Source organism: Mustela nigripes, chromosome 7 (genome assembly GCF_022355385.1).
Source record: "Mustela nigripes isolate SB6536 chromosome 7, MUSNIG.SB6536, whole genome shotgun sequence".
In the NCBI taxonomy this organism is placed as follows: domain Eukaryota; kingdom Metazoa; phylum Chordata; class Mammalia; order Carnivora; family Mustelidae; genus Mustela; species Mustela nigripes.
In genome coordinates this window covers 24338726-24351952 of record NC_081563.1, presented here as the reverse complement: position 1 = coordinate 24351952, position 13227 = coordinate 24338726, and the positions used below count along the sequence as shown (strand labels likewise).

General features: G+C 53.3%; 1 protein-coding gene and 1 long non-coding RNA gene across 3 annotated transcripts in view; one reads left to right on the top strand and one right to left on the bottom strand.

Moving 5' to 3' along the window:
- LBH (LBH regulator of WNT signaling pathway) overlaps positions 1–13022 on the bottom strand; it is a 29474-nt gene extending 16452 nt beyond the window's left edge. The window contains exons 1-3 of one of the 2 annotated variants that reach the window (XM_059405378.1): positions 12882–13022; positions 12411–12461; positions 4727–4829 (exon numbers count right to left, since the gene is read on the bottom strand). In XM_059405378.1, coding sequence (XP_059261361.1) covers positions 4727–4804 — 78 coding nt within the window. In that variant the 5' untranslated portion in view covers positions 4805–4829; positions 12411–12461; positions 12882–13022. Of the gene's footprint in view, positions 1–4726; positions 4830–7445; positions 7674–12410; positions 12462–12881 lie in introns of those variants that run through there. The other variant, XM_059405377.1, reaches the window with a different exon arrangement.
- On the top strand, positions 7762–10868 carry LOC132021257 (uncharacterized). The gene is made up of 3 exons (XR_009405278.1): positions 7762–8260; positions 9795–9948; positions 10554–10868. It is a non-coding gene; the product is annotated as an uncharacterized LOC132021257 (long non-coding RNA).
- Positions 13023–13227: the final 205 nt, after the last annotated feature.

Sequence of the window (13227 nt, the reverse complement as noted above, 5' to 3'; positions counted from 1 at the left end):
GCACCGGTGGGAGCATCCAGGGGGAGCCAGACTCGGGGGTCTTCCTAAAGAAAGGCTCCACACAGAGGGGTTTCCAAACCGAGGCCTAACTTTAGAGATTAACCCGAGCCTGTTCGCTGAGACAGGACTTGCGCTTCTGATAAAGGGAGGCAGCAAGAGGGGGATGGGGGATCCCACTGCTGTCGGGCCTTGCAGAGAGAGGAGACTGAGAGATCCCATCGGGGTGGGGGACAGCTCTCAGCCGGCCTAGTGCTCTACCCCGGTCCTGAACGCCCAGCTCCGACTCAGGCTCTCAGACTGCAAGAAGCAAAGGACAGAACTGTGGCAAGAGGTCAGCCCCCACCCCCCACTCTCCCTCCTCCCTCTGGTGCAAAAGCCAGGCTATCCCTCCTCCAGTCTTAGGAAGAAGGGGAGGAGGCAGGGAAGTCCTGAGCTCTGCAGATCAAAGGCAAGGCACAGGACACAGAAGGCTGCGAAGAGCAGAGCGAGCTCCTTCTCCGGTGCCTCCTCCCTGCCTTCCCCCGCTGCCTGTCGGACTGCCGAAGGGATGTCAGGGGGCAGGAGTACGTGACCAAGAACAGCAGAGGGGATAAGGAACAGCCAGAGATGCGCCAGCTGATCAGAGAGGAATTTAAAGAGCCTAGAGAAGGACAGAGCTATCCGATCTCCATCCAGATGCTAGAGAAGGGACAATTTTAAATGCAAACCTAGAAGCCATACCTCTCTCTAGAACTTAGTGAGAATGGTAAGACTGCTGAAGGCTCACTGTGCTGTGCCGGGGGCAAGTCAGGGAGCAAGGCCAGATTGCCGAGAGCCTTTGGGTCCGGGCCATGCTGGCATCTACAGACAAACGCTCAGGATCCTTCCCCACGCAGGACCCAGGCCAGGTCAGCTGCAGCAGGAAAAGAGACCCCATCAGAGAGGCGAGGCACTCCAAAATGCTTCCCTCTTAGATCCTCCGGAGCCAATGGAGGGCCCCACAAGGCAGCCGCTGACCAGTGCTTCCTTAAGTTGGGGCCAAGGAAGAAGGTGTCAGCAGGAGATGCTTTGGTGCCACGAGTGGGGGTACCATGGGAGGCCCACAGACTCCATGAGGGGAGGGAGCTGCCACCATCGGGGATCTAAATGTCCTCATGGGGACCCTCCCACTCAGTCCAAGTGACCCGGCGACTCCCCACAGCCCACCCAGAATGTACTCAAACTTTCATGTAACTGTTTACTCACACCCTCAGCAAGGTGCCATAATTCATGCCTAGCAGGTGTGCAGACATGGAGTTCCCATACCGAGCTGACTCTCCAAATAAATGCTAAGATGAAACCAGGCACTGGCTCTGTTGACTTTTATAGATGCTCACAAAACAACACTAACTCCCAAGCACGAAAGGTAGGGCTGACCCAAATTTTCCAGGGGATAAAGATATTTATCCAAAGCCTTGGTAGGCCTGAGCTGGAAAGACCCTTTAAAAATCCTAAAGCAGAGGGGTGCCTGGGTGGCTCAGTGGGTTGGGCCTCTGCCTTCGGCTCAGGTCATGATCTTGGGGTCCTGGGATCAAGCCCTGCATCGGGCTCCCTGCTCAGCGGGGAGCCTGCATCTCCCTCTCTCTCTCTGCCTACCTCTCTGCCTACTTGTGATCTCTCTGTCAAACAAATAAATAAATTCGTTTTAAAAAAGAAAACGAAACAAAACCCTAAAGCAGAAGCAAAGATGGCCAGCTTTCAGATCATCAAACTCAACCTCACCAAAACAACCACCATTCACTTGGCACCTGTCTGGAAAGGCCTGGAACCAGCAAGCATCTTGGGCTGGGGAGGCTGATGGGCACAAAGAAGGAAAGAAGGCCTCCCCTGCCCTCAGAGCCTTGGGCAGGACCCGCAACCACAAAGGGCAGGGCGGCATTACTTCAGAACACAAATGCCACAGGTGTTGAAAGAAGAAAGACGTCACATCTGGGGCAGAGAAATGAGGAAAGCTTCATTCTTGGGTATATCTGGAAGGTGGGGGAATGACTGACAAAGTCCAGGGTGCCTATCCATTTTACGACCTTGTCTCAAGGTCAAATCACAAGCCTGAGGTTCTTTTTTATCTGCCAAGTTGGGATTGATGTCTCCTTCCCACTTTCAGTTCCTTGGAAAAGCAGGGCCTGGTGAAAGCCATGTACTATTATTACTGTCTCGGGAAGGATGCCAAGAGCAGAGTTCTGAGATGTCCCGCCCCAGATCTGAGCCCAGCCCGAGCATGCACTGGGGATGGGCTTGGGCCCGCGTAGTCCCGGCCAGTCCCCAGAGCTCCAGCGGGAATGTGTTTAATTGCATGACACGAGCTCTGAGTGGGCCCAGAGGATATTGGTCATATAACAATTGTTGGATCAGCCGGCTGCAGAGCCCAGCAGCTGGCATAAACCGGGGCAAGCCAAGGGGTATCTGGGTGTGCAAGAAAATTAGATTACAGATGGAGTTGCTCTCTCCCGGTCCTAATATTCTCTCAGGGCCCAGCCCCAGTCTGACTGGCCAAGCCTTCTCACGGCCGTCTGTACCTGGACTGACCATGGCCTTGCGCCGCTGCCCCAGACGGCCTGTGTTCTGGGTATTATGCCCATGTTGCTCTCCCCGGGAGCCCTGGGCCCTCCACCAAGCGCCCACCGCAGCATAGTGCAGACAGCAAGCACCCAGGACAAATGATGCTCTCCCCCTTCCTCTTCAGCAGGCAACCAGAAGACCTTCCTGAAATCTGGTGACAAGAGCGCTTTGAAGCTCCAGGTAAGGTATTTTGGAAGTGGACAGTAGCCCTCGCCCGGGCAGCAGGAACGGATTTCCCAAGGGGCCAGACTCTTAGGCCAGCTCCACTAGGAAGAGTTAGGGCCCTTTCTCAGGTGGCATCATGACATCTGGGGAGCCCGGAGGCGATCGGATGGTCGCTGCTGCGACCACAAGTCAGCCTCCCCCCACCAACGGCGGTACGTTCCACGCCCTTCACCTGTCCTGGCCCTCACTCCGGCAGGGTGGCCTGAAGGTGGAGACAATGGCGCGGCAGGATGTGGCACCTTGATCCCGGAAAATGTTCAAAAGGAGAACACAGAAAGCACACACAAGCTATACTGAGACTGTGTTTGGAAGCGTTCTGTGATGGAACGCTAAAACCCAGAACTGAGAGAAAACCTCACCTGTAACCACAAAGAGATTCGGTCTGATTCAGAGGCTTGGAAACTGGTATCCAAAAACACCCTCACTGGTGGGCCAGGAAACTTCTACCCTCCCACAGGCTTTGGGGCCTTCGATGGTCTCTCTCAGACCCACTCTGGGGGCAGAGGGTAGAAAACCAATCAGGAAAGGGTATTCCCCCCCACTTCCCTCATCTCCTCAGGCCACATGAATACTTCTTTCCAGCCAGCCAAAGGGGCTCGGCCAGACCCTGACACCGAACAGAGGTGCCTTCCTGAGCCTCCCCGTCTGAGGTGACCCTGCTGTCAACTACCAAGTTACCTCACACGAACTCAGCTTTCACCTCAGCTCTCTGATCAACCTTCCCTGAGTCACACACCCACAGCTCTCTGTTTCTTCCTTTACAAAATAAATGCCCTGGAATGGTTCTACAGAACGACTAGCCAGAGCCAGTCTAGATTCTAAGCAAGAACCAGCTCGAGGTCCGGACCCATGACACACCGGAAGAGCGAGGCTTTGCAGTTTGGGACTACAACAGTGTGAGCCTGTTTCTTCATCTGTTATACAGAGCAAGAGCTCCCGCCTCAGAGCTCTGGTTGAGAGTAAATGAGCACCATCTGGAAAGCGCCCGGCTCACCGCAGACATTCAGTTAGTATCTGCTGAATGGGCCCACGAGCCCATTCATCTTCCTTCCCCAAGCCAAGCACCGTTTGCACACAATTTCCCTAGCTCCAAGGTCTTCCCTTAAAAATAGACTCCTTCCCCTCCCACATGTAAGAACCTCGGGACTCTCCTTGGAAATATGAGCAGTTCACGTCTCCAGAGACAGTAAGGTGTCGTGTAGCTAGCTGGGGGGCAGCAGACGAGCGCACTGCAGGTGAAGAAGAGCACTGTTTCAAGAGTCTGAAGGTCACATTGAGGGCACTTTTTGAGGTCCTCCTGTATTTTGGATCCATCACATAGGACAATGTCTAATCTAGACGCCAGAAATCACACCCCTGAGACAGCTTGCCTCTGGGGAAAGGGCTCCTCAATTCTACCTACTCTGAACATTAACTCTGTGGGCCTCAGTGGGTCAACCATCACCTGAGGAAGAAAGCAGCATTCCACTCCACCAAATAACCTCTCCCCATAAGCTACCCTTCGAGGTGATGTTTCTAGTGCCCAAGGCATGGCTGTGAAGGGAAGCGCTGGTCTGGACTGACTGCTCAAATCACATCTGCCCCCCTTGCTGCTGCCAGTGTGAGAGGCCACAGCAGCCAGGATGACTAATGAGTGACATCGGTTCACGCCTGCCGAACCCTGACTGTGTCCCAGGCACCGTGAATGCCTTCCACAAAGCATCTCCTCAGGTTGAATCTTTACCACAGTCTCCTGAGGTAATGACTATTGTTGCCCCATTTTACAGACAAAGAAACTGAGGCTCACTGGCATGAAGGGAGTTTCCCAAGGTCGCACAGCTGTTCCAGGTGGCACTGGGATGCAGAACCACATCTGCCTCCAGCCCCAGCGAAAGTCACCAGGCTCTGAAGTGCCGGAAGGACCCCGGGATAGGAAAGGACTCACCTGATAGGAAAGGCCGTCCTTTCGGGGGCTGAGGCCAATCTCCTCCATGGATGGGGTGTTCATCATCACTTCAGTCATCTCGGCGGATCTCAGATAGTCGGGGCTGCCAAGAAACCCAGACCAAAAGTCAACAAACATGCGCGCTTTCACATTCCTATCCTTGGTGCTTTCTGCTGTTAGATCAGGGGACTGTCTGGAGGCAGGATGAGAGGTGTTCAAAACAGAACTCACAGAAAAACAAGCTCACACCCTGAGGAAGTGCCTGGTAAGCCACGGCATCAGGGCTCTCAGCCTCCCCCAACAAAGCCCTGAAACTGCTTGGAAACCTCTCTGGCAAACCTCTCTTCCCTCCTCTCCTGTGCAAGTCCCCACTGGCACAGAGAGACTCTGGATTTTCTTTTAAGTGACAGAACTAGAAAAAACCGAAACAGTAGGTAGCTGAGTCCATCTGTCTATATTAAAACCAATTCAACCCGTCTCTAGGGGAACTGCATATTATTATTACATAATGATAACAAGTCCGTCTCAGGGAAACCAAGTCCAATAATGCTGCCTTCCCAAATTCCTCTCTCTCTTTCTCTCTCTCTCTGGTGTTCGTTTTTGCAAAATGTCCCACTTAAAGCCCCAAGGGGTCAGCTTTCTGCAAGCTTCACATCTGCCATCCAACCCCCTTCTCTAGGCTGGCCACAGCAGCTGCAAGCTCGAAGCCTGAAAAACATCCCCTGGATTAAAAGCCTTAAGGATGCCCAGACTCTGATTGCAAAGGAAATTTCCAGAGGGGCCAAGCTGGCCCACCAATGGCTGACATGTGAAAGTGCTTTGTACTCTGTAAGCAGGATACAAATGTTCCATTATCCTCACACAAACCATGGGCACATACAGGGTCCGGAATGCATAATGCCAAATAGTACATACCAAAGTCAGTGTACTCCCTACACAACACCCAATATTTTCACCATCATGCCTTTACACACAGTTACAAAAAAAGAAGAAAAATGTGGGCAAGGCTTTAGGCAGACTGCATCTAAGGAAACAGGGGTTTCCTTGGATTCTTCTTCATTTCATGCTTACTACAACGAGTAGAAACAGCACTGGATTTGGAAACAGAAGCATTAGGTCTGGTGCAAGCTCTGCCATTCAAGAGCTGTGTGATCTTGAACAAGCAATACAACCTCTCTGAGCCACAGGTGCCCTGTTTCTTACCATAACGCTAATAATGCGTATATCAGTTATGCTAAATGGCTAATCTCGGGTGGAAAAACCATGGCAAGCTATTAAGTACTAACCAACTATAAAATAATTCCCAATTATTTTCTTCCCCTTACTTTCTCAAGGGATAGTAACTCTGATGGGCCCTAACACCCACCTTGGCAAATCTGGGGTGGCCACCAGCACAAAGCTTCCAGTAGCCTTCCAAGTCTTACCCCACATGGCACCTGGCTGCTCACTCGCCAGGGAGGTGGGAGGGGAGGGGCGCCCCCAAGGAGGGGGTACGCAAGCCTCACGGGTAGGGGAATTTTTACTTTGTTCTGAGAGTTCATTTCTCTAAACAGAGCCAAGGTGGGGGAGGAGAGACAGATGCTGGGCTTCCGGCAAGGGTTAGCGTCAGGAAGGGGGGGTGGGCGGTGGGAAGGGGACTCCAAAGGGATCCCGGGTCATGGAAAGGCTGCCCAACCGACCCGCAAAGAAACGGGCCAGAAGAGCGCCCAGAGGCTCTCGCCCGGTTCTTCGCCTGGTGTAGGGGCGCTCGCTCCTCGCTCCGGGCTGTGGCGCGGGCCCCAAAAGTTGAAGCGAGACGCATGAACTTTCCGGTTCCTGGGCTGAGCAGGACAGCGCGGAGCTGGAACCTGCGGGTCCCGCCCGCCCTGCCAGCACCTGAGGGCGCCCTCCTGCGCCGCCAATGCTCCCCCCGGCCGCTCCTCCTCTTCCCGGGCGCAGGAAGGAAGCGGCAGCCGGCGCGGCCCCGGGCCTCGCTCCGCAACGAGCGCGGCGTCCGCGGCGCATCCCTCCCGGCCCGGATCCCGGGTCCGCACGAACCTCCTCCGCCCCTGGCCCGGCCCGGGATTCTTCCACCCCGGCGGGCGAGGGCGGCTCCCCCGCCCCAGCCCGGGCCCCCACAAAGGCGCATCGGGTTTTTGAAGAGGAATGAAATCGAGAGGGTGCGGCGTGTGCTTCTGCTGCTGCTTGTGGCTTTAACCGGGTTCCGTGTGGGGAGAGCGTTTTTCCCCACCCCTCGACGCTCTGCAAAAGCCTCCTTTGCACCAGCTCAGCCCCGCTGCCGCCGGCCTCGACGCCGAGACTTGCATGCAAACAAAAAGAAAAAGGGGAGGGGGCGGGGGAGAGCTGGAGCCCCCTGCGCCAGCCGGGGCGCGTGCCTCCCGCAGCCCTCCGCATTGGGGGTTTTATTAGCGGGATTCGGGCTTGATCCCAGGTTCTCCCCCCGCCTCCCCACCTCACCACCAGCACATACACACCCTCCCAGCCGTCACTTAAGTGAGGGCTTCGAGTTCACTCCCTTTGTCTGGATGCTCTTGGCACCACCTCCCCCCACCCCCACCTTTGCAACCTTGACGTTGACTCCTGCACGGGCTGGGGCGGCGGGTGAGTGCCGGCGTCCGCGCCGCCTGCTGCCCTCGCACCGGAGCCCGCAGGAGCGGGCGCCCGGGCCCCGCAGCCATGGCCGCGAGACGGATGCCCGCCGAGGGCGCAGGGTACTCACCAGTGAATGGGGAAATATACAGACATGAAGTCCTAGGGGAGGCTGACCCACGCCCTTGTGATTTAAAAACGGTCACCGCGTCCCGAGTAAGGATGTCAGGGGCGCAGACAGAAGCGGCAGGCGGCGGGGTGCGGGCACTAGGCGTTCGCCGGTCCGCCTTCCGGAGACAACCCCACTGCCAGGGCGTCTGCAGCACACACGGAGCTCGCGGTTCTCCACCGAGCTCGCGGCCCCACAAAGAGCCGGGGAAGCTGTATTTATAGGGGCGGGGGCGGGGCTCGGCCCCGGGAGGCCCCGCCCCCCTCTCGCCCACTCCTGGAATAACGTCACCAAAATCATGAATGGCTTCAGCGCTCGCAGCTACTGCAGGCTGCGGCTCGGGGGCGCGCTCGGCTCAGCTCCCCGAAGGCCGTGGTTTGCTTCCAGCCGGGCTCCCTCCCCAAGACTCACACACGCAGACACGCGCGTGGATACACGCGAGCGCGCGCACACACACGCACGCACCAGTTCAATGTCAACGCCGCTTCCTGGTGACAAACCCTCCCGCGCCCGCGGCCTCCTCCTTCCACACACCCCCTGGGCACCCGGGGCGGAGGATCGTAGGCTTGAGAAGGGCACGGGACCCGCTCCGGACGTGACCGCTCGGCCGCCGCGCTGCGCGGTAGGAGGGCGCCATCCCTCGACCCTGAATGCCAGACGCCGGCGCCCTCCTTTGCACCCTCTCGCCGTCCCCGACTCATAACTCGGGACCCCTCTTCAGAGTTCATCCCCCAAACCAGGCCCGAGGCGCGTCCCTTCCATCTCTAGCAAGCTGTGTGAGAACCGGAGCATCGCTAAAAAAGAGGCAGTGGGAAGGAGGGAGGGAGCGCGAAGCCGGGGAGACCGAGTACCCGTGGGGATCGCGTTAGCTTGCAAGGGACTGGTCTGCAGCCCGCGGATCCGTGGAGGGTTTTATTTGTGTGTGAAAGGATGTGGTATCGTCGAAGGGTTTTTCCACTGGACACCTACACAACGGCGGCACGGGGCAGGGGGTGCAGGTGGGCACCCCAACCAGCCTTGACTCGGGATCTGAAACAAAGAGCTTGGGCCAAACCCCTCCCACACCGCCCGGGAATTACAACTCCAGGGTCTGTCCTGGTGGTCAGGCTTCGCAGCCCCCAGAGCCAGGCTGGGAGTCTGCCCCTCTGTGGCGGGAGCGCGTTGCTTCACACCTCTGCTTCAAAAACTCCTGTAAAATGGCTTTATAACCCTGATCTATGTGTGTACTGCGGATTGAGGAAGTGTGTGTGTGCAGGAGAGGAAAGGGGGAGCTTTCAAAAACTTGGCAAAATTAAATGGGCTTTGAAGTCAATCAGCTCTTTGAAAGGTAGTGAATGTCTTGAATCCATATATAGGCTTAAAAGAGGAAATACCTAAGCGGAACTGGGGTGAGGAGCTATAGGATTCATGGTAATGTCTGTTGAACTGGGGCAGGACCATGAGGAGGCCCTCATAATTTTCATGAGCCCTCCCAAGCTAACCCAAATAAAAATAACGGCAAGGATTAAATAAAAACAACCTTGCTATTTTTGGTCATTCATACATGTCCCGCCTGAGTAATAAACAGTGTACTTCCTATGAAAACACAGCTCCAAGACAACCCCTCACTCCCTGATCGCCACCCCCAAGTTGATCCTTCCAACTAGAGAAATTCAGGAGCTTCTGCTCACCCCCACCCCACCGCATACCATAAATGAGAAATTGATTCATGCTTCCAAGTCCCACTCTGTGGTGTTCCTTGGGGAGATGGCGAACTGATGGGGGCACCAGAGCTCCTGTGGACCCATGCTAAGGGGATTACTTAGCAGTACGGGATTACTGCTAACAGGGTTGTTTGTGCCTTTTGCAAGGGGGGAGAAGTTCTCAAAAGGTTGGTTGGGACATGTAGTCATCTAGGGAGTCAAAGGAGATGCCCGTGCTCGGAGAGCTGGATTACACACTGGCTTTCCAGGGACTAACGCCGGCCCTGGGAGAGCAGGGCTCGTGTCTTCTGCCATTTCTCCCCAGTAGCAATCCCTGGCAAGGCCTGGGATGAAAGACTGACTCACCATTTTCATATACCAATACCCCCCCCAGTTACATATTGATGATTACTACTTGCAAAACTTTCTAGACTCAGAAAGCTATCCCCTACTCCTGCAACACACACACCCTTAAAATGGCCTCATTTTGAAGAGGGTGGGATGTAAGGTCTCCACCAGCAGATGTCTGGGCTCCTGAAAAATCCCCTGCATTGGAGAACCTTGGGGTAACTCCCTGATGCCTGCTTTTTTTTTTTTTTTTTTAAGATTTTATATATTTACTTGACAGAGAGAGACAGCAAGAGAGGGAATACAAGCAGGGAGACTGGGAGAGGCAGAAGCAGGCTATCTGCTGAGCAGGCAGCCCGATGTGGGACTCCATCCATGGACCCTGAGGTCATGACCTGAGCTAAAAGCAGACACTTAACAACTGAATCACCCAGGTAACCCCAGATGCCTGCTCTTGAGGAAACTTTATATTAATGCCCATTTTAACTGAAATTTACTTCTTGTCAATAAGTTGGAGTGGAAAGCAAGCCTTAGGTTAGAACCCCAAATGTACACTTTGTTTTCTGAAACCATGGCGACACATTCATTCATATGAAAATAGGGGAGGCACGGGGCTACACTTTGATGTCACTATAACAACTATGCCATTTCACAATCATAATACTTGATGTAGTGCCTTGCCGTTTTCAAAGCATTTTCATGATTTCAGCTTTCCTAAGAATGTAATAAGAGTCCCATAGCACAATATGTGGTCCCTGGCCCAGAGTGTGCAAACAGAGTCTGAAATAAATTAGGGCACTTGCCGGAGATCACGCAGCTACTCTGCTACATGGCTGTGATCATACCTGTAAAGACACAGGGTATTTAAACATGCAGACTGACCACGGCTTCCCAAATATCCTATGAGATAGGTTTCTATCCCTATTGCTTTCAAATAAAGAAACAGAAACACCACTGAGTGAAGTGAACATAGAGCCCCAGAACCTTAGAGCTGAAAGAGACTTTCCAAATCACCGAATCCAGTCTCCTCATTTTACAGGTGAGAAGACACCTAAGAGATTAAATGGCACACCCAAGGTCACCAGGCTATTAAATGGTGTAGATGGAACCTGAACGCAGGCCTTCAGACCACTGGTCAAATGTTCTTTCCACTACAGTGCTATGCCTCTGCCAAGAAGTCAGCAGCGAAAGTCAAACTCGTGATCTGGACTCTCCGAACCCTATCAGCCCACCACTGGGATTTCCTGAGCACCTACTGTGTACCGCTCAGGGATCTAAACAGCCCTCTGCACCTCTCCCTCTGCCGCCTTTGCTTCAGGGACTCAAGAGTCGAATTGCAATTCTGCTTCAACAAAAATCCAAGTGTAATCAGAATCACCTTGCTTTCCAACATGGCCTAAATCCAGTTTCCCAGCTCCTTTTCTCTTGCACCTAAAATAAGAATTAAAAAAAATAATAAAAGGTACTCAGTTACCCGTGGCATCCCTGTCCAGGTATGCAGGCCGTGTAGCTAATTATTCATTGAGTAAAAAAGTCTCCATCTAAATTCCTTTGCAGTGTATTTCCATGCTTTATCTCCCTCCAGCCTTGCAAAAAGAAAGCATTCCTTTTAACCTGCCTAGCAGTGGTGACGTCGGTGCTGTGTTCAGCTCCAAGGGACTTCACAAAGTAGCTGTTGCCTAAGGTGCGCTTGCATCTGCTAGCATGTTTACCCCTCATGATGACTTTAAGACATAGGCACTATTGTCCCATTTGTCAGATGGAGAGAGAGGTTCTGAGAGGTTGAGTAACTGGGCCAGGGCCACATAGTTCTCAAATGGCTGAACTAGAATTTGACTCTGGGTCTTTGTTCTAAAGCCTCTGTTTTCCCCACAGTCCTAGGCTTATCCTAGCCCTTGTGCCTTTATTTGTTTTAACAGATCAACTACAAGCTGAATATAAAATGTTAGCTCCAGGGACAGCTGAGTGGCTCTGTGTCAGGTAAGCATCCAACTCTTGATTTGGCTCAGGTCATGATCTCAGGATTGTGAGATCGAGCCCCTTCCCATCCCCCCCATGCCATCATCACTGTTGCTGTCGGCATTGTCATCGTCACTATCATCATCATCATCGTGGGGCGGTGTCCGTGCTCAGCGGGGAGCCTGCTTCTCTCCCTCTCCCTGCTCACTCTCTCTCTTTCAAACAAATAAGTGTTTTGTTTTTTAATGTTAGTTCCAATAGCAAAGACCAGAACTACTGGACACCACCCAGTTGGCTAGGGCTGGCAGAATAAATAAGTTTCCCACCCTGGGAATCTGGGAGCTTCTTAAAGATATCAGTCAAAGTCTTGGGGTTTAAAAAAAAAAATGAGTAGAAGAAGGGGAGTTTCTAGCCAATTTTTTTCAAGGAAACTCATTTGAGTACATAAGAAATCTGAAAGGCAAGAATGTGTGTGGGTTGATGTGAGGATGAAATGAGAGAGTGTTATGAAAACACTTGGTAAGCTGGAAAGCACTGAGCAGACGCGGGGCTTGTTTTTAAGGTGTTTTGGGGGAAAAGATGGGGTTCAGCAGAGCTGATTGTATCTGCTTTGGTTTTTCACTCAGTTCCCACAGACCGCCCCATTTTCCCCTGGAGTCCCTTGACTGAAGTTTCCAGTGCTGGGTGGGGGAGGGGGAGTGCCAGACATGAGAGGCAAGTAGCAGAGCTCTGCCCAGTGGGTGCTCCCAGTGTCCCCACATCACCCCTCACCCTCTACGAGTTCGTCTTTGGTGCCTCACAGCAAGTGTCCACCTGGGTTCTGGACACATGGCCAATGCCTGTTTGTGGGCTGCTTTCCCACGTAAGCCATCAGGTGACTAGTCCTCACACAAAACCACCAAACCTACCAGACAAAATCCTCTAGCCTTTGACTTACTTTGCTGTGAGTTCTCAGGCCTGTGGCATGGCTTCTCTGTGCTGCAGACTCCTAAAGCAATAAAGGAGGCAAGAGGAATCTTTTGAGTTCTCAGAACACTCAGAAGGCTAAGAGAAATTTCTTCTATCAATGCTCGAGGGGAGAGTGCTTTGCATCCTCCCATCCAGGCTCTGAGGCCCGACAGACAGCCTGTGGGCACTCTTGCCCTGTACCGTCTTAGGAGGGGTCTCCTTCTCTCCACCCAATACCTCCTCACCCCGCAAAGAAGCCTGCGATCTGGAATCTTGCCTTCCCAAATATCAAAGAGATTCAGCCCTGGCTTTTTCTTTATTTCTATCAAGGGGCCTTTGAACCAAAGGGATTTTGTGAGAAAGAAAACTCTACGGAATCTTTGGGGTCCAGGCTCTTGAAAGAAAACACCCAAACTGGAACCAGTTCAAGGCTCTCGTGTCCAATTAAGGAAATACTCACATTCCTATCCTAGCTCCGGCTCCGGCATGCTTTCTCTCTTTCCACATCTACACAGGAATGCACGTTAACAGCCAGAAGAGAGGTTCCTATCACCAGGACCCTATCATATAGCGAGGGGCTCCTCGGGGTGGGCTCCAGCTGGCTGACACCTTCCCTGAGTTAGACGAAGAACACGCACCACGGAACAATCCAAATTCCCTTCATACCTCTCTGGCTCCCCCTCCCCCCACCACCCCCCGCCCCCGCCCCCTCAGCCTGGGACCAGAGGAACTCTGTCATACCTGTGGGTTATGAAAAAAGAGGAAAACACAATAGTTTCTTGTGAAGAAAGGCACTTTCAGTTTTC